Source organism: Mustela putorius, unplaced genomic scaffold, assembly GCF_011764305.1.
Source record: "Mustela putorius furo isolate JIRA1106 unplaced genomic scaffold, ASM1176430v1.1 tig00003890_pilon_pilon_pilon, whole genome shotgun sequence".
In the NCBI taxonomy this organism is placed as follows: Eukaryota; Metazoa; Chordata; class Mammalia; order Carnivora; family Mustelidae; genus Mustela; species Mustela putorius.
Genome location: NW_025422039.1, coordinates 774,823 through 795,146, shown reverse-complemented (window position 1 = coordinate 795,146; position 20,324 = coordinate 774,823). Strand labels below are relative to the sequence as shown.

At 46.1% G+C, this 20,324-nt stretch overlaps 1 protein-coding gene across 1 annotated transcript in view; it reads right to left on the bottom strand.

The window, feature by feature from the left end:
• The window catches only part of LOC123388156 (contactin-associated protein-like 3), a 148,536-nt gene that overhangs the window by 23,289 nt on the left and 104,923 nt on the right, over positions 1 to 20,324 (bottom strand). Inside the window, 3 exon segments of the mRNA XM_045067369.1 lie at positions 2,044 to 2,199; positions 5,406 to 5,610; positions 18,289 to 18,408. Of these exon segments, the coding sequence (XP_044923304.1) occupies positions 2,044 to 2,199; positions 5,406 to 5,610; positions 18,289 to 18,408 (481 nt within the window).

The window sequence follows — 20,324 nt, the reverse complement described above, 5'->3', positions numbered from 1 at the left end:
TTTTCAGTGCTTACACTTGAAATCCTAATGCATGCACTATGAGCCATTTAATGCTCACAAGCTTCTACAAAACAAGTTTTTAAATTCAATCATATTCTTATTTCTAACCCTGGCTGTAGTCCTGGACAGGACCACTCCCTCCTGTTTCAGTATGGTACATGCCTGACACATGACTAGTGTCTCATATTTGCCTCTTATGTTTCTGTTAACCTCTGAGTTTACACATTTCTTTCCTTGGTATTTCTTCTAGGGTCTGAGACTCTCCTTACCAGATCACCCACTTTCATTCTAAAAACCATTCTTGGGTGAGCCTGGGTGGCTCAGTGGGTTAAAGCCTCTGCCTTCAGCTCAGGTCATGATCCCAGGGTCCTGGGATCGAGCCCCATGTTGGGCTCTCTGCTCATCGGGGAGCCTGCTTCCTCCACTTTCTCTGCCTGCCTCTCTGCCTACTTGTGAGCTCTGTCAAATAAATAAGTAAAGTCTTAAAAAAAGAAATTAAAAAATTTAAAAAAACAAAAACTCTTCTTTAAACTGTCTTTTGGAATTGGCTGGTGGTGTATTTCTTCTGTGTCTGTTTGTCTGGGTGTCCCTGTATTTTGGCTAGGGACACACTTGGAATCAGTACTGTACTTACTGAGGCACAGCGAGGGGAGTGCCAGCGCCCGCAGGCTTTGCTGGATCCACAGAGGGGGTTTTGCCTGGCTCCAAAAGTCCTTGCTTTGACACCTTCTGGTCACCTCCACTCCCTTTCACATTCTCTTTCATCTTCCTTGATTTTAGCATGATGCTTCTATAGGTGGATTTACTCTTATTTATCCTGCCTGGTATCGTAGTATTTTCTCAAGTCTGGCCAATTCTTAGCTATTTTAGCCCTTCATTATCGCCAGTCTCCTCTGTTAAAACTTGACTCTGACCGCAGCTCTCCCCTCCCTGTCCCAGGTTTCCTTCCTCCCATGCCGGTCTCTCTAGGCTAGAGTCCCTGCCACTTATCTACACGCATTTTCCGTTTCACCAGTGTCCTGATCCCGTGTGTCTAGTATCTGATCTGACAAGTCTTAAATTTCAATGAGAATATTTTCATTTCTAAACGTTCATTCGGTTCTTTTGTAAATCGCGATCACCTTTGTCGATAGTATCTGGTTGCTTTATCAGTCAATCCCAGGCCTTATTTTTCCAACAGCTCACGCATTTATTTTATCTGATGTTCTTAAGTTATCCGTGATCTGGGATTTTTAGGCATCCGTTTACTCCATTGTTTCTTCTGCCTCCCACTTCTGTCCCCTGGGGCTGTGTAGCCCTGATTGTGAGCTCATGTTTGGTGGCATTTTTATCTGTGGGAATCCTTGGGGAGGGCGGGCCTCTAGCAAGAATGTCACGTACTTCTATGATGAACCATTGGTACTGCTGACCTGTGGACACACTAACTTAATCCAAGGATTCCGGATCTGTGTGAGGGCAGGTCTGTGGATGTGTGTTTTCAGGGAGTTATTTCTTGCTACCTGGGGGGTTAGCTGGAAGATCGCTCCCTTTCCACCTTCCCTCTGGGTTTGGAAGCCTTCTGAGACCTCCAGCGACAGGGAGAGGTTTGTGTCTCATAACCCCCTTTTATGCACCCTAGACCCTGTTTGATTTTCCCTATGAGGCCATTTAAAAATGCAGCTGGCAGCGAGGGAGGTGAGCAAGCATGCCGGGGCTGGCCACGGGGCCGTCGTCATATCTATCAGGTTAAACTTAACCCTAGGAATTCTGATAATGGTACTTTCAGTGAATGGGAAACATTAATCTGGTATTCATATCTTGTCTTATTAGGAAAAAAATTAAGTGGACATGATTAGTTACTCACAGGTAAGCAGAAATAGCTACCTTAATGCCTCAGTCCTCAGATTAATTCCACTGTACACATCAAAGCTTACACCTTGAACTGGCTGGGGAATACTTTAATCTATTCTCTTTATACACCTGTCTTGTCCAATGTCTGCCTAACTTACACAGTTTAAGCAACACAGAATTACAGTTTGCACAGGGAAATTATATGGAAATCACCATTCATTCCGGGCAGCATCGCAGTTGCAGTGATACTGAGAATCAAGGCAGTTCCCCTGTAATCCACAAGCACATTTTTGAGCACCAGGCAGAGAACCTCCCCAGTAAGTGTGTGTCTCATTGGTTCTTCCAACCCACCAGTTCACTGGGTTCCATCTGAAAGACAAGTATGAGAAAGGTGACACCTACTTTGCCCCCCACTGCCTGCCTCCCCAGCACAGTCCTTTACTCCCCTCTGTCTAAAACACAGATGAGCAGAGGTTAACTCCACAACAGGGTCCTTTCTAAGAGGATTTCCAAAGATTTAAGACATATTTCCACATCTAGACGTACGTTCTCACTGTATGTTTTACTTTTATTAGAAAACGAGCAAGTCGTCCCTAACTCATTCAGGCATGATATCTACACATTTCTCTTGAGGACTCCAATGACATCATTTATTTGGACACAACACTGAAAGAACTGTCATTTTAAAAAAAGGAGTGAACGAAAACCAGAGTAATTTGTACACTGCATCCAAATGCTGTTCGAGAGCCCAAAATGCGATTGAAAGATGTAATATGAGAAAAATACGGATTTCTTATCTATTGGATGAAAACACTGGTACTCCCCTGTCATGTCTTCAGAGTCTGCTGGAGGAACGAGCTTCTTGTACTGACAGGTTGGCTTTATATCTGGAAACCATAGACATGGCCTGACAAGCCTCCCTCATGCCTGAGGTGGGTCCTGGGCTCTGGACAACTGGGGCCAGTCTAGTTCAATGCTCAAATGCTCCAACAGGCCCAGAGGCCACCTCAGCTCTGCTGGGCTGTGTCCTCTGCTGAGGCCCCAGGACAGACGTGCAGGGTGAGGGTGACAGGGAAGCAGGGCCCTTGGGCGGGGGGAGGGGAAAAGTGCCTCATAAACAGAGCAGGAGAAATGGAAGTGACCTCCATCAGCTGCCCAAGAAGATGCCTGTCATTTTCGGCATGCTTCCTCTCTCAGACCCTCAGGTTGTCCACCCGGCCCCCACCGGGAATCTGGAACACATCCCACCTTCTCCCTAACTTACAGCCGCCACTGCTCCTTCTGGCTCCCTGTTTGATGAGTCTTCACCTGCTGCCCACAGCCTCCCAGCAGATGCACACGGGCTGCACTCATTACCGCCCACCGCAGGACCGCTGGGTGAGAAGTGTGCCAAGAAATCAATGTCGGCAACGTTTGTTTTTTCCCCCTCAGTGTGTTGAAACTTATCTGTAGGGGGTGGAAGATCTTTTCCACTCAACAGATATTTTTTAAAACACCATTTTAAACATGGGATTATTCCACATCCTTTTCATAGATGGAGGAACAAAGAAATCATTGCCCACAGATGCACTTTTTTTATATCCAAATCTCTCATTTACTCTATCAAGTAAGAGCCAGCAAGTGTTGTTCAAGGTGCAGAATGCATTTGGCTCCATTCAAGGTTTCTTGGAGCAATCCAGAGAATTTGCAGAAGGATCATTAAGAACAAGGTGAAGAGGAAGAAGAGGCTGAAGGGAAGGGAACAGGGCTCCCCACACCTCCAGCATCTGAGCCCCTGGCTGGCTGTCCTCTGCTCCAGCCACAAGCACAATCCTCAGGGACCTTAATGCTCACAGCATGGAGACTGAACGGTCTCCTGGAATCAGCACTTGCCATCCTTGAGCTCCCTCTTAGGCCCCCAGAACCGCAGCCCCTGAAACCTGCAGGATAGAGACCTACCAGCCGCTGCAGGCAAAGGACGTGGGACCCTAACAAGAGCTGAGGCCCATTGCTCCCCAGCAACCCTCCAGGAAAACCACAGGAGCCAGGGCCTGCGACACTGAGGCCCCAGCTCCGCCTTCTCTCCTCTCACAATAAACCCCGGGGACCTGATAACAACTGAGGATTTGAACACAGGAGTTCTTGGGGGGAAAACTCGATCCTGACTGACATTCCTGTTCCCAGTCTGCTCCATGACACTCTTAAACTTGCTGTTCCACATGCGGCAGCTGCCTAAGGTGGTTTTCCATGGTGACATTCCACTGAGGGCTCCCAGGGAAGGCTCCTTGCACCCATGAGAGTCCTGGTTGGCACACGGCGAAGCAGTGCGACCCTTTTAAGTGTCAGGCAACAGTGTTTAGGCCTTACCTGCACCGTAATGAAGGGCTGCTGGAATCACGGGCTGGACTGCGTCCGTCTAAACGAGGTTTGTACGAGTTCTCCAGCAGCAGCCCACGGAAGTGCAGCCTTTGTAGTTACGAAGGCCTTCATTCCATCTCCACCCCAACCCCAGTTAAAGCCTTAGTTTGGTCACGGCTGTGTCTGTGTTATTTACTGCTGTGGGAGGGAGCACAGCTGAGGAATCTCTTGCGAATCAGGTAGGGGGAGGCCCGCCCTCCATGCGGGAGATTCTCTACTGACGCGGGCCGCATGTCCGGGCTGTGGCACAGACCACATGCCACATGCACAAGTTTGCTCCCAGATTCAAGGGGGTTTTGCTTTCCTACCCTGCTAGCGGCTGGCATCTACGCCGCTCTGCCTTTGCTGCTTTCCCTTCTCCAGCAGCCCAACCTGCCCTGAGTTCCTCCCCAGGAGGCTGCTTTCTCTGCCCCTGGGAGCAAGCCGGTTTAGCTTGCTCATCTGTTTGGCAGGAACCCAGTCACAACAAGCACTAAGCCCCCAGCACTAACTACGCATTCCACACGCTGGAGCGAGGGCAATGAGCAGCATTTGCTTCATGTGTTTCATCGACCTTGTGCAGTTCGGTCCTGGTGAGGTCAGAGTCTGAGCGCAAAAGTCTTGAAGAGATGAACCCCCGGGGTTGCTGAACGGCAGGCTCGGACCCTGAGCTCAGAGGACCCTGACTACCATTCTGACAAAATGAGGTATTTCAAAGGAAGAAAATATAAAACCAAAAATAGAATTTTCAAGAACAGAAGCGCTATGAAGAATAAGCTGCTAGCTGGTGTGCTGTGTGAGAGGAGCTGCGTGACACCGACAAGGCTCCCTATTAATAACGACCGAGAGACTAATCACACTCAGCCCGTGATGAAGAATCTCCAGATAACTAAGCCTGCATGCTGTCCCCCATCTGTCTAAGACTGAACATTTCAGAGACGTGGCCGCCCTTTGTGGTGGCTGAGCACCCGGCATCCCATGGCCTCGTGAGGGGCTTTCATTGATCTGTCACCCACTTGAGTCGGGAAGAGATTTCCCAGCTCGTTCTCCACTTTGAGCGAGGAGCCATACATACGGACCTCGCTCTTCGCTCCAAGGAAAAGCATCACTGTAATGTCCTGATCACGACATGGGCACCTGGGTCAGGCCCATGCCACTGGCAGGCACAGCAGCCCGCGATGGCGAGGGACTCCCACTACTCACCACGGCCAGCTGAAAGCCTCGACTTCTTGCAGTGCAAGACCAGCTCCTGTCGGCAGTCGTCCGCACCATCCATGATAGCTTGGAGCTGGTCCGGGCTGGCCGTGTACTTGAAAAACACGGGCTGGGGGCTTTCTCCATTCAAACTTTTGACCTTGGCCAGCTGGGAGGCATTGTGCTGTACCAAGGTCCAGGTAGTGTCCTCTGGGCAGAAACGGGGTTGGGAGGGAGACAGGGTCTGTGACTAGGTTGGAGCAGTTAAACATAATGTGAAAGTCGGAAACCTCTTTTATCTGATTTAGGGTTTTAGTGTTTGTAGCTAGCTATCAGGTCTCTTTGATGTTGGAGTCAGCATAACGGACACTGTTAAGCTGTTAGGAATGGGGACTCTCTTTACTGGAATTCGTCTTACCCTGAATGCAGCCAACATTGTCAGGGGGCCAATTCTTAAAATTCTGTGCTATAATATTCGAAGTTATAAATAAAACATTTTGTCCCTTAATTTATGTCTTTCCATTACTGTAAGGAGAAAGCTAAGTTATTACTGTGTGTGTATATACACCCTTATATTAATATACATATTATTCTTCATTGGACTTAGCATTTTTTCCTCTGGTAATCAAAGAAATGTATAAGAGACACATGAAGGGAATAAGCAGTTCATAGGACCATGCAAAGTGATAGGAAATCAGTATTTTTGACAAAATTGACTGATCGTGTGTCAGCATCTCATTCAGTGCCCAGCCCCAAACGAGGCACCTGCTGGAGTCGCTAATATAACCATTCCTGTCAGGAACACGACACACTAATGTCTGCTGGCAAATTCTGACCTGTTTCTGTTCCACTGATTACCCATATTATTAAAGAGATTTTTAAAAGAGATTTAAAGGGATTTTTAAAAATATATGTTTATAAAAAAAAAAAAAAAAAAAAAAAAAAAAAAAAAAAAAAAAAAAAAAAAAAAAAGAGATTTAAAGGGATTTTTAAAATAGATTTAAAAACAATGGATGAGCACTCCACGGTGTTTTAAAACAGAAGAGAAAGACCTCCCTATCTTCTACCTTCCCCCAAAACCTAGCTCTTCCCACAGTGTAAAAGGGCCATGGTTCAGGGGCCAAAATCTGGCTTCATGTTGTCCTAACCCAACTTCATTTATAGCATCAAGTCTCATAAAACTTCGTCTGGAACACGCATCGGGTACAGACATGATCGGTCGACATATTTCCAAATTATAGGGGCTGGAAACAGTCATGTGAGGTTTATTCTTACTACTTTTAATGGCTAAGACCTAAACAGGTTAAAAAATCAAAATAATGTTACCAGGAACCCTCAGAGCCCTCCCCGCAAGCCCCTCCCCGTCCTGCCCCAGGAAAAACCTAACAGCCCTACTGGTGCTCAGGGACCCATCGAATACAGTCAGAGATCCAGAGCAGAGAACACCCAGGGGCCCTAGCTCAAAGCCTATGAAAAACACCGCCAAATATTCAAAATTCAGCAGGAACAGGGGCAGACTGTGAATCAGCATGACTAATGTAGTCATTCAGTAAGTCACGGAGAAAAAGCTTCATAGATCATCCCCTCTCTCTGCTCATTTAAGGGGCTCTGAGTGTTCCTATAGCAATTTGAATCCTACAGGTTTTTCTCCCCCCCCCCCCCCCCTTTAATCATGTTTTCACCAGACATTTTACACTTCAAAATTTTCCTGGAAAATTTCTTAAATGGACCTGGTGTTATTTTTTGCAATTACCTACTCAAATTCACAGTCAGGGTTCTTCCACCAGATGAAAGGGGGTGAGAGCACTGATGGAGAAGCCAGGGGCTGGGCTTGGGGATTCACAGGTTCTAATGCCGGAGGGTCATTTATGTCCATGGCTTACAGCACAAAGAGAAACGCTGTGCCTGAGGAGCTCTCACAGGCTGGTGGCCGTGTGACGGACTCATGGTTGTGCATGGTTACAGTGTAATCAGAGAACTCTTTCTTGAGTGGAGAGAAGGGAAAGCATGAACAGAATCTCAAAGCTGCCTTTTGAAAAAAAGAGAAATTTCAATGCTTGTCCTTTCTAGAAATATCACTTGTAAGGCCCCAGCGAGGGCTTGTTATGTTTCCTTGATGTAGCACAGCGTGGGATTTTCATAGGTTTCTGACTGTAGCTGGGAAGGCACCCTGGAGAGGTGACATGACGGAAGCTCTCGAGGACGAGGAGACAGACCAAGGAACTGAAGGAACCAGACACTTCATTGTTACGCACCATAGTACGGAGCACAAATGAGATCAGAGGAAATTAACTGTAATGGGGAAAACTTAAAACAGGACTTTCGTTATCCATTTGTCCATTGAAGGGCATCTTGGTTCTTTCCATAGTTTGGTGACCATGGCCATTGCTGCTATAAACATTGGGGTACAGATGGCCCTTCAAATTGGAAGGGGAGGTGAATCAAGAGAGACTATGGACTCTGAAAAACAATCTAAGGGGTTTGAAGTGGCAGGAGGGGTGAGAGGTTGGGGTACCAGGTGGTGGGTATTATAGAGGGCACGGATTGCATGGAGCACTGGGTGTGGTGCAAAAATAATAAAAACTGTTTTTCTGAAAATAAATAAATCAATTAAAAAAAAAACAGGACTTTCGAACTGTTGAATGAGGCCCCATCATATCATGTTCTCCAGCTCAGCGGAGCCTCTCATCTGCACATGAGCAGGGAGGCTAACCAGGGGCTCCTGGCCCGCTGTTCGCTTGGGCAAACCAACCTACATTAATGTGACACTTTGGTTTGGTAAGCAGGATATATAAAAAAAAATAACACTGACTCGCCATATCATATGACACCCCTAGTTTTTCTTTTTATTTTGCCATATTATATCTACTTGGCAACTTGCAACACTTTGTACACTGTGGATTGTATCTCTGAACTACACAAGGCATCTTTTAAGCAAAAACAGGTGGTTGAATGGGGAAAAGGAAACAGATGTGTATTTTCCACGGTCGGGGAAATGTGAAAGCAAGGTGGGTCTGCTATGCTAATTTTCATCTCCCCAAAGGAAAAGAAGAAAAAAGACTTGAAAAACCCCAATGCCTGTCTAGATGGTGGGTCTGTCCCTCACAAGATGGACATTGATCTCCAGGAAAGGGAACCAAGAAACCCCTCTCTGGCAGATGCCTGAAATGAAGTCCAAACTGGGTCCAATACCACCTCTCTTTGGAAACGAAGCCAGTTGCCTGAATCTCTTCTGATGGGAAGTGGATGCTCAAGTTCAAAGACGAGGAGGAAGGCAACTTGCAAGGCGATGGGACCCATTGCCTCCCACGTGCAGAATAAGAACCGGCAGAGGACGGGCACTCACAGTGACACAGGATGGCAGAGGGGATGGGAAGACTAGCAGGCATCCCTGGAGCCACCAAGATGATGAGAACACTGTGCTCTAGGCAGAACAGCCCCAACCCTTCTCAGGACTCTGCAGCATCATGATCCAGAGGGAAATACCATGGCAGGTGGCTCCCATCTGTCTTACAGCCCAATCCTCCTGCTGCATAGAAAATGGAAGGGAAGCCTGGGAACACCTACTCACCCAACTTCAGGAAACTGCCATGTCACCACGCAGTGTGGTCACCAGACCTTCTGAGGTGCTTAAGTTCTCAAAAAGCACTGAGGCCCATGACCTTTCCAGAGTGCCTCAAGCACCTGGGTTGTATCCTGGATTTCAAAGGAAAACACTCCCAGGGAAAACAGAACCAGATCATGGGCTTTGATGGGCACCTATGTGCACACAGGGTTGGGAGGGCCAAGCAGCTGCTGTGAACATCCAGTGGGGAAGACACTGGTGGCTCTGATCTGCCCCTCCCCTAGACCTAGGTGGCACCAGCCCTGCCATGTTGTCCATGTGCCAGAGCCCAGGAGGATCAGATGCTTGTGTTTCACCAAGGAGAGGTATGGCTCCTCAAAGCAGGCAGCCCCTAGATCCTGGGAGAGACCCAGAGGCCGTCCTGTCTCAGCCCCACCCCTTTGGGTCTCTCCGGATCAATATTTGCATTAGGGCCCTTACAAGGACTGCTGTTCTTGTCAGAGTTTGGAGGCCTTAAGCTTTCCATGATTTACTTTAATATTTTCCACACAAGACAATGCTCTGAGACACAACTAGACACCCCCAAGAAGTGCAGCCACTTCACGGTCTTCTTCTCCTGGGGTTTCAGAGGGTCATCTTGTCACTTAACAGGTCACACTAAGTGTAGATTTATGTGTCTGCTCAGTCATTAGTGTGGACCCTGCTGTTTAACATGGAGGGACATGGGCCCCCACCCCCACAACCTCCCATGTGCTCAGTACCATGAAATGTCATTAGTGTCCCCCCCTGCATTTCAGCCTGCCACACAGCAAGAGAGCAGTTTCCTCGGAGAGAACCCTGTGTAGACACTTAGAAAATTAGATACGGATGGAGCACTGTGTCACGGTCAATGGGAGAATATGGGCTCTAATTGGTGCTCTTGGAATCATCAAAAAATTCTCTAAGCCTTCAATGCCACATTTGGTAAATGGGGAGAGTGAACCAGGTGACATCAAAAGACTGAAAACCATGGGTCTGGCCGTCTTCAAAGGCCATTAACCAGGCACACTGCTGGCCGAGCCACCATCTGAGGGCTGGGCTCTTACTACTTGTCGAGACCATCTTCCTGTCCATCCACAGGCAGGACCGTGCTGATGAGAGCGGGAAGATGAACTTGCCCAAAACCCACATCTTTCCACTCCCTTGGGAGTAGGGACATGGCCTGCTCCAGAAGTTGTGTGTTCCCACACACGCTGGGTGCGCCTACTTTGGAAACTCCCTTTAGAAGCTGCAGGAGATCAGCCAGAATGATGTCCCCTCTCTGGGAGCAGGAAGGATTCCTTCCACACAAAAGCCCATAAAAAAGAGATGCAGGGTTGTGGTGCATGACCATCATCAAAGAGCAGATTTTCTCTCTCTTTTTTTTTTTTCCCTTGCAAATTCTAACATTTCAGCATTATAGAATCTTCTGGAAGATATGCTATTTTCAAGCAAAACTTGCCACACGTGACATTATGATGCCATGCTTACTGTCCATCTCAGTTTTCAAAGGCAAAGCAGAGAACAACAAAATCACAACTCTTCCCAAGCAGAGAAAAATATATTCCTCAGCAGCTGTGTGTGTGTTCACAGGCAGAGCCTTTTTATTTTGTTTTACTTTATTTTATTTTTTACAAATTCCCAGCAAGTGTCCCTATCTACAGGCGTACATCAGAGATACGCAGGCCCCGGTCCAGACCACCTGAATAATGCATATACCACAAGACAGCGAGTCAGATGAACGTTTTGGTTTCCACTGCATGTACAGGTCACCTCTCCACCCTCCTGGAGTCAGTATGAAGTGTGCAATGACATGATCTCTAACAAATGTACATACCTCAATCAAGAGTGCCTCTTGCTGAATAAATGCCAGCCATCGTCGACACCCTCAGCGACCCGTGATCTTTGCTGCTGGAGAGCCTTGCCTTGCTGTTGGCGCTGCTGACTGATCAGCATGGTGGTGCCGAAGGTCAGGGTGGCCGTGGCCACTTCTGAAAACAAGACAACGGTGACGTCTGCAGCAAGACTGACTCCTCCTCTCCTGAGTGATGTCTCTATAGTGTGGGATGCCGTCTGGTCACATTTTACCCACAGTAAAATTTCTTCCAAACTGTCAACTAAGCTGATGCAATATTATAAACCCTTTGTTCTATTAAGCACCTTCACTGGGAGTAGATCCCACCTCCACAAACCACTTTCTCTGCTCATTCGTCAGTAGCAACTTTTCATCTGTCCAAGCTGTATCCTGCAGTGGGTCTATCTTGTCCTCAGGCTCCACTTTTAATTCAGGCTCTCTTGCTATCTCCACTACTCCTGTAGTGACCTCTTCCTCTGAAATCATGAACCCCTCAAAGTCATCCACGAATACTGGAAACTACTTCTTCCAAATTCCTAATAATGCTGATATGTTGATCTCTCTCCATGAATCATGAATGCTCTCCATGGCATCTAGGACAGTGAATCTTTCCCAGAAGATTTTCAATTGACTTTGCCCAGATCCATCCGAGGAATCACTATCCAAGGCAGCTATACCCTTAGGAAATGTTATTTTATTTTTATTTTTATTTCTTTTGGAAATGTTATTTCTTAATGACGACGACCTGCCAGCTGAAATGACTCCTTGATCCATGGGCTGCAGACCGGATGTTGTGTTAGCAGACATGAAAACAACGTAAATCTCACTGTCCGACTCCATCAGAACTCTGGGGTGATCAGGTGCACAGTCGGTAAGTAATGATAATGTGAAAGGAATCTTTTTTTCTTTTTTCCTTAGGCGGGTCTCAACAATGGGCTTAAAACACTCTACACCATGCTGTGAACAGATGTCCTGTCCTCTAGGTTCTTCTGTTCCATTCAGAGAGCACAGGTAGAGGAGATTTGCCACGATTCCTAAGGGCCCTAGGATTGGAGAAATGATAAATCAGCCCCCGCTACACGTTAAAAGTCACCCGTTGCACTGGCCCTGACCAGATAATTAGCCTGTCCATGGAAGCTATGAAGGCAGCACTGACTTCTCCTGTCTAGCCAGGGAAGTCCTCGATGGCACCTTCTTCCCGTGGGAGACTCTCGCATCCACCCTGAAAATCTGCTGGTCAGTGCAGCCACCTTCGGGAACAATGTCAGTCTCAACCTTCTGGATCTTTTGGTCACTTGGTGCAGCTCCCACAGCAGCATGTGTTGCTTCGCCTTGCGTTTTCGTGCCACGGATGTGGCCTCCTTCCTGAAACCTCAAGCCCAGATCTCTGCTTGCTTCAGGCTTCGCTCTGCAGCTTCCTCCCTTCTCTCTGCCTGCAGAGAACCAGAGAGAGTCAAGGCCTTCCACTTTGGCTGAGGAGAATGTCGTGGCTGGCTGGACCTCTTATTCACTAAATATTCTCTGTATCAGCAATAAAGCTGTTTCACTTTCCTATAGTTCATGTGTTCACTGAAGTAGCACTTTTAATTTCCTTCAGGAGCTTTTCCTTTGATTCACGACTTGGCTAACCAGTATCAGAGGCCTCAGCTTTCAACATGCCTTCCTCACTGAGCTTTAGTCATGTCTAGCCTTTGGTTGATAGCAGGAGGCATGCAGCTTCTCCTTCCAGTTGAACACGTAGAGACTACTGTAGGGCTATTAATTGGCTTAAATTCAATATTGCTGTGTCTTGGGAATAGGGAGCCCAAGGACAGAGAGGGACCTACGTGAGGAAATGGCCAATTGGTAGAGCCATTTACCAATGAAGTTCATGGTCTTGGATGCACATAGTTCATGGTGCCTGAAAACAACCCTAATAGTAAAGATCACTGGTCAGAGATCATCATAACAAATATTATGGCAACAAAAAAGTTAGAAATATATTAAGTGTTACCAAAATGTGCCACAGAGATGCCAAGTGTGCAGGTGCTGTTGGAAAATGGGGCTGGTAGACTTGTTTCACCCAGGGCTGCCATAAACTTACAAATTGTTTAAAAAAAAAAGCAAATTCCTTTGATCTGAATCCAAGTTCAATAAAGCAAAATGCAATAAAATGAGGTATGCCTATATTTAAAATAGCAAATGCAACATATAATAGTCATAATATGTTCAGTGAGCTGAATTACATCTGTCCCCCTCCCTAGTCTGAAGGTCAATGAGAGATGTTCATACCTCTTCTTACTCAAACGCGGTGTAGCCCCTGGAAGCCCACAGCACAGTGGTCAGGGGTGAGGATGAGTGACCAAACACCTGAATTGAACATCTGACTGGAAAGGGAATTGTTTGACTGGGCTGAGACAGAAGCTGTTGCAGGAAGACAGAGGCAAAAGAAACAGAAAATCCATACAAATCCACAAACATAAAAAGCACAGCAGGATGCCTTGACAGGTGCCCATTCCATAGAGAATTTCCTTTTGAAATTAATGGGAGAGTATGTAAAGCAGCTGACTGGCTGTCCTCTGTTCTACCATGACACCGGCTGGAGGCCACTCGCAATTTCTGTCATGGGAGAAGGAGGTTGTTTAAGAAACATGGTGGCTGGGCGCCTGGGTGACTCAGTGGGTTAAGCCGCTACCTTTGGCTCAGGTCATGATCTCAGGGTCCTGGAATCGAGGCCCGCATCGGGCTTTCTGCTCAGCAGGGAGCCTGCTTCCTCCTCTCTCTCTGCCTGCCTCTCTGCCTGCTTGTGATCTCTCTCTGTCAAATAAATAAAATCTTTAAAAAAAAAAAAAATCTTTAAAAAAAAAAAAAAAAAAAAACACGGTGGCTCAGTTAGCACAAGTATGACAGAGTCCATGGTAAGTGCTGGGTCACTGACACACTGAGTCAATGAATCGGGATTGAAACAGGGCAACGGGCAGGTGTGCAGCTGACCATGTCCTCGGCATTTTCCTTGAGCCTCTGCTGACTCTTGTGAATCTGACGCGGAGTCATAGCTCTGACTTCATGCCATCTCCTCCCTGAGACAAGTGTGCCCACAGTGTCGTGTCTGGGAACCAGTGTTTGGAGCACAACTAGGGACACATCAGAGAACAACTGCAGGGGGTTTCTGGGGGCACAGATGGCCCCACTGTTCCCACAGGCAGAGCCATCGAGCTCATGTTTCTTATCCTGCCATCAACAAAGTTAGATTCTGTCTCTTCTGCATAGGAAGGGGATCGATCTGCTAACAAATTGCATAAACAGCCCCTTCAAAACAGCCTTTTGTTTGTTTGATTTGGTTTCTTTTATACTAAAGATATTAAAATTTATACAGAGTATATTTAGAGTATATTCTGGCACCAGAGTTTGGAAGGCTGTTACCAAGTATATACTTGTAGCCACTGCTTTAGAATTTTGGTTTTTGCATGTTTCTCCAAGTGTGAGTATTTGTTTATAATAATTAAAGAATACTTCATTGTCCATGGGTATGGTAGCTTCATGGAGAAGGTGATCTTGCAGCAGAAATATTTCCCTCCCAGAAGAAGAAGGCCAGGATCTTAGTTCTTCCACCATTGCACGAGGTCTCTTGGGGGACCTCATGGGACTGTAACTCTGGGTCCTTCCTGGATCACCTTGGATTGTTTTAAACTTTTGATGAAAAACTTCACAGTATAGCTTCTGGAAACATTTGTCGTCTTAGCACGGCACTTTCCTTATGGTTTTGAGTTTCATAAAAACCCTTGGCATTTAACATTATTTTGAAATCGTCTCCATAGTATTTCTAACAAAGCAGGATGTATGTCTGCGTGTGTGTGCATGCACGCACATGCATATGCACACATGTGTGTACTTGTGTGTGCACACGTGCATGTTCCATGCTCCAGCTCAACCCTAACTCATGGAACTTGATAACATTTATTCATCACTTAGAATAAGAATATACTAACTTTAGGGGTTTTCTTTTATGAAAAGTAGCTAGAAACTTTTCTAAAAACTTAATTACCAAAAAGGTCTTTGTGACACAATGATCTGTACTTTGCTTGGTCATTTTCAAAGTAATATGAAGGCATACATGGGTGTTAAGTGTTATCTGATAATAAAAACATATAGTAATATCAACCATTAAATCATTACCCCTAGAGTTCATGAATTCCTATACACACAGACACGCACACGCATGCTTTTAAGCTCTAAGACTTTCCAAGATCAAGTTAGAGGGGTTGGAAGATGTTTAATTTATAAAATCCATGCCTTCAATATTATCTTAATGCATGTGAGCGATTATGCTGCCTTTGTGGATGTGGTGGTCATTAAATTCCATCACAGCCAATTTTACAAACGGAACAACAGAACCGTGGCCTGGACCAAGAAATGAACAGCAGCACCAGAATTTTACAGCTGCGTTGGCTCTATTTCTCCTTTCTGTGATGCCTTTTTCCCTCTTTCCATTTTAATTTTGGTGGACACAGGGCAGGCTGTGCCAATGAAACCAAAGATCCAAGCCCTGTGGCCACAGCTTCTGGATCTGTATGTACATCAGAAAATCTCAGGGAACATCATAAAAACACAGCTTTTCCTGGGATGCTGCTGCAGAACCTGATCCTGCTGAGAGCAGAGCTGCCCTTCTGTGGACAGTGGACAAGGGTGTGGGGACCCAGAGATGTCCCATGTTGCTGTGGGATGCTGGACAGCATCCACCAGCCACCTCAAAGCAAAGGGGAGCCTGCTGGTCTGTTCAATTAATGTGTAAAGTCACTCTCCAAAATATATTTTTAGAAGTTCATATTGCCAAGGAGATTCTAACTACCCAGCAGGCTTTCAGATGACACATTACATTTGTTTTTATGACCAACAGGTCCCCACTAACTATTCGCACAGCTGGCAACACAACCTCAGGTATTCACTGTGGGAATCCTGCTTTCCTCTGCAGACCTGCCTCTTCTCTGCTGCTAGTACCTGCACCATTCTTCCAGGGCTCAGATGCAAACATGGAGGACATTCCAGATGCCTGTCTTCCTCCAGCCACATTCGGTCCATGGGTTCGCCCCCCACTCCCTCCCCTCCTCCATTCCTACCTGCTCCACCCCATCCCCACTAACGGGTCTCCTTGCTCCTGCTGGGCACAGCCTGGTGTCCAAAGGCCCCAACTACTCTGCCAGTGGAGCCCTGCACCTGTCACTTTCCAGCGGCGTGACTTGAGGGTCCCCCTCGGGTCCGCCCCCCCCCCCAACAAGCGTCTGTCCAACACATTAGGATCCCAGGAGCACACTCCCTCTGCTTGAAGGCTTGCTCAGGTTTTCTGGAAGCAAACCTAACTTTCAAAGTGAGTGCTTCCCTGGATGGGTCTATTTAAAATTGTGACACCTTCCCCCACCATGGTCTGTGCGCCCCGTCTCCACCATATACAGCGTCACAGCACCTGCTGCCACGCACCAGCCACCTGCTCCAGCAGCAGCTCTCAGGGCTCTGGTTCTGCACACCGACCTGCCTACCACACACCAGGGGCAGGGAGTGTTCTCCTCCACTCTCTGCTGTGGTTACCGCTGAGCCCAGTGCAGAGTGGGTACCGAGAACACAGGATCTCCATGTTTTGGGGCACTGCCTTTTCAACTCTTCAGTGTGGGACATTACTTGGACATTCCTTGGAGTCATGCCTGGGAGAAAAGTGATTCGCATCCTCAGGAGACAGTCTGTGAGGCCTTCCTCTTATATAAATTGGCCAAGAGATTTTACCTTTCAGAGGCTTCTTCTTGCCTTGAGGATAAAAAATAGCAAACAAAACCCTGGCTTATATGTCATCAGATAGTTTCTTGTGTTATCCAAAATCAAAACCTGAGATCTGTTCTTGCTTTCTCTCTGCACTTTGACCGTAACTACTCTCCCCTCTGCTAGTGGGCTCACTCTGAAAAGACAGCAGCAATGACAGACCATCAAAACACATCAGCGATGTTATGAAATTTGTATTAAAACAAGTGCCTATGAGCCAGCCGTACGTTCTGAAGGCACTTTATAAATACGCACAATGAAAGCTACCTGGTGAAGCCTGGACCATGAGTCAGTCCACTTGCATGATTGAACTATTTTTCTTTTATTATAACCATACACTGCAGACAATCAGGAAATCAGCCATCTATCATGGCTTTTGGCAGCAAATGTCTTTTCTTTTCTTTTTTTTTAATAAATGTGACCTCGGCCTTACTAACCCTGCCAGCAGCTAATTATCAAGAAAACAGCTTCAGTCATTGAAAACTTGCTCATCTTTGCAGTTGCCAGCTGGGATCATTTTCACTTTTCTCCGGATCTTGAAATTTTTCAGTGTATAAGGAACTTTGCTTATAGGACAAAATATATGAAAATCTTTAATAGGTCCTAGACTTCTGTGATAATTAGGCATGTGATTGATAAAAGTAGAATGTATAACTGGGGTGCCCGCATCTTTATTTAGCTTTCTCTGTTCTTGGCATTCACTCGAGCCATGAAAACACGCAGAAATTGAATAAGTTGAAGGCCTGTTACAACCACTGGAGCCCAGAATATCTAGAAAGATCCTTACGTACTTAACACATCACATACCTTTCAGTAAAGTAAGTCAATATATTTACCTCTTATTCCGTTGCAATGTTTTGGTCAGTTCCTATGATAAGATGCTTGCCCCAAAGCCCCCAACAGTCATACATCCATCCAGTGCTAAGTTGGGGGTAGTTTGGGGGCTGGATAATGTAATTGATCCAATTCAGATCAACACTAGATTCACTATCACCAAAATGCTCAGATTTTATGTATGCAGTGAGTATAGGTATGGAAACTACAGCAGAACTTCCAGCTTGTCACAAACCACCATTGTCAATTCCACCATAAATGACTCCTTCCATCTAGAAATTGCAACCCTATTGGGGTGACACATAGCCAGAGCAGAGAAAGCAAATTATAACCAGGTCAGGAGTACCTGAAAACCATTTACAGCTGACTTTTTTCTGACCAGTGTCTCGGACTTTGCAGGGTCAAACTCTAAGGTTGCCAAAGTTCCCACCAGGTCCACACCACTAGAGTAGCATGGGAAGTTTGTAAAGGAGTGTTGTTTCTGCTGGTGAAATGTGACGTGAGCACAGAAGAGAAGATGTGGCCACCAACACACACACACACACACACACACACACACACACACACACGGAGGCATTCAAAATTGCATCAGTTCATGGGCAGCAGCCATTCACCATGGTACACACACTGATCCTTTGCAGGACTTGCCTATGACATACCTGTATCCATCCACCATGTATAACTGGGTTTCTAGGGAAAATGAAATATTGCTTATACATAGTTGCACAGGAACACACACATTACTCGACAGAGCTAAACCTGGTGGTTTTGCACACAGCAACCAATCACACGAGCTTAATGGGCACAATAAAGTGTATCATTAGCATACCTGTCATGTTGCAGTATACAAGAGCAGGTCCCAGCGGGCCACTTCCATCTGAATCAATATAGTAGAACCCTGAGGAGTCCCCTCTGTGCCTGTGGGCATCACAGGACTGCTCGAACAGAGCCACAAAGGACAGGGGTCTCAGACAGGGCTGCAGTGAGATGGAGTCCTCCCTGTCCTTAGTGATGGGATGCTTTCCCCAGTGATACTCATTCTGCCTTGCTCTCCAGAACAGTTTCTCCAGGGGATTGCTCCCCTGTGTCAGTCAGGCAGCATGAAGACCCTGAAACTTGGAGCGAAAGATTTTAAGAGGTTATCATCTTTTGTATCTGAACCCTCCTGCTCTAGCAACAAGATTTATTCCAAAACCACAGTAACTGGCCTCACGCTATCTCCTTCTATTGTGCCCCATGATATCTAAGCCTCAGAAGTGCACTGGCTTCGTCTCATTAAGTGATCTGTTATTACCTAATAACCACATCGATGTATTAAATTACTCAGTAGTTATAGCCTCTGTTTACTTAAAACAATCTCCCTGTGCAATGCATTACTTTCCAGAGGAGTTTTCTAAATCAGCAAGTCTCCTTCATTCCATTTATAATGTGTGTTTTAAAAGGAAATTTCCTGAAATGTTTCACAAATGATTATTCAAGCAAATTGAAAGTCAAGTATATATATATATATATATATATATATATATATATATATGAAATATCTCTCAGTAGTTTCAACATATCCTGATTCTTATTTAAATTTTTTATACATGCAATAAATATTTTGCTGTCACAAGGCAAGTGACTAACATCAGTAGATGATGGACTTAATCAATGTTCAGAATAAGTTTAAATGACTAATCAACTGAGTAATAGCTCCCACTTGTCTCACTTATTTCCTTGACAGGAAAGACCCTTTGAAAACCTGAGAAGTGGCTAATGGCAGCCAGTCAAGGACAATGCAGACTGGGTCCCTCAGCCCCCCTAAGGCTGAGACCTGGTATCCATGAACACAGACCTGCAAGTGGCCAGGCCAGAGCCATAGAGCGGAGTGATCCTAGCAGGGACAGAGGGGGCTGAGAGTGGGTGAGAACAGACAACATTCTAAGCTTGCTGAATTATCTACCTTTTAAATCTCTGCCTCTTTTGAAGAGTGAAGAGAATCCGGGAGAGGTGGGGCAGCCATGGCAGAGGGATTTTCTCCTTTCTCACAGAAGAAGATCAAAGTCATGTCTGCCTGCCCAAGGGTTTTGCAAAATATGGCATTCATTTATAAATTATGGCTGAGGGTCAGTGTGTCAGATTAGATTGGCCCCCATCTGTCACACGCCTAGCACCATCCCACTCATGGCCACAGAGACAACATGGATTGTTTTCCCAGACATGCTGGCAGTTTGCCCACTCATGTTTGTGTTTCTGCAAATACATAAATATGCTCATAACCACCTAGGAGAGTGTCTAGAGGGACAGACGCAAAGTGCTAATGGTGGTTACATTTGGGTTGGGGCTGGGCCTGCTTGGGGACCAGAGGTAGCGAAGGAAACACTAGGAAGATACCTGCTGTACATGTGAATGCAGACACATTCACTGGACCCTAACACCAAAATCTTGTCATCTCTGATCCCTTCCTGTGGCTTTGGAACTATCCCACCTTCACTTCGGTAGACAGAGAATCACAGTAAAGTCAGTTCAGTCATTTGACCAAATCAAATTATGAAGGCCATGAGTGAAAGACCTTTTTTTATAACACCTGGGACTTTTTCAATCAGAGTTTTTTGGAGTGATGTTTAAATCAGAGTTACTGATAACACTTTAGCAACTCTATTTTAGTCATTAAGTCTATGTAGGACACCTTGCTCGATGTGATGGGCAGACACTGTAAGTAGGAGGCCACCCCATTCCTAGCTGCAACTCTAGACCAGTCACTCAGCTTCAGACTGCCCAGATGCCCAGCTCCTTCCAAATAGTTACCTCGGCAAGTTCTTACCTGGCATCATAATAGTAAATAGAGATGCAGGTAGAATTGCTCTGGTTGAACTTATGGGA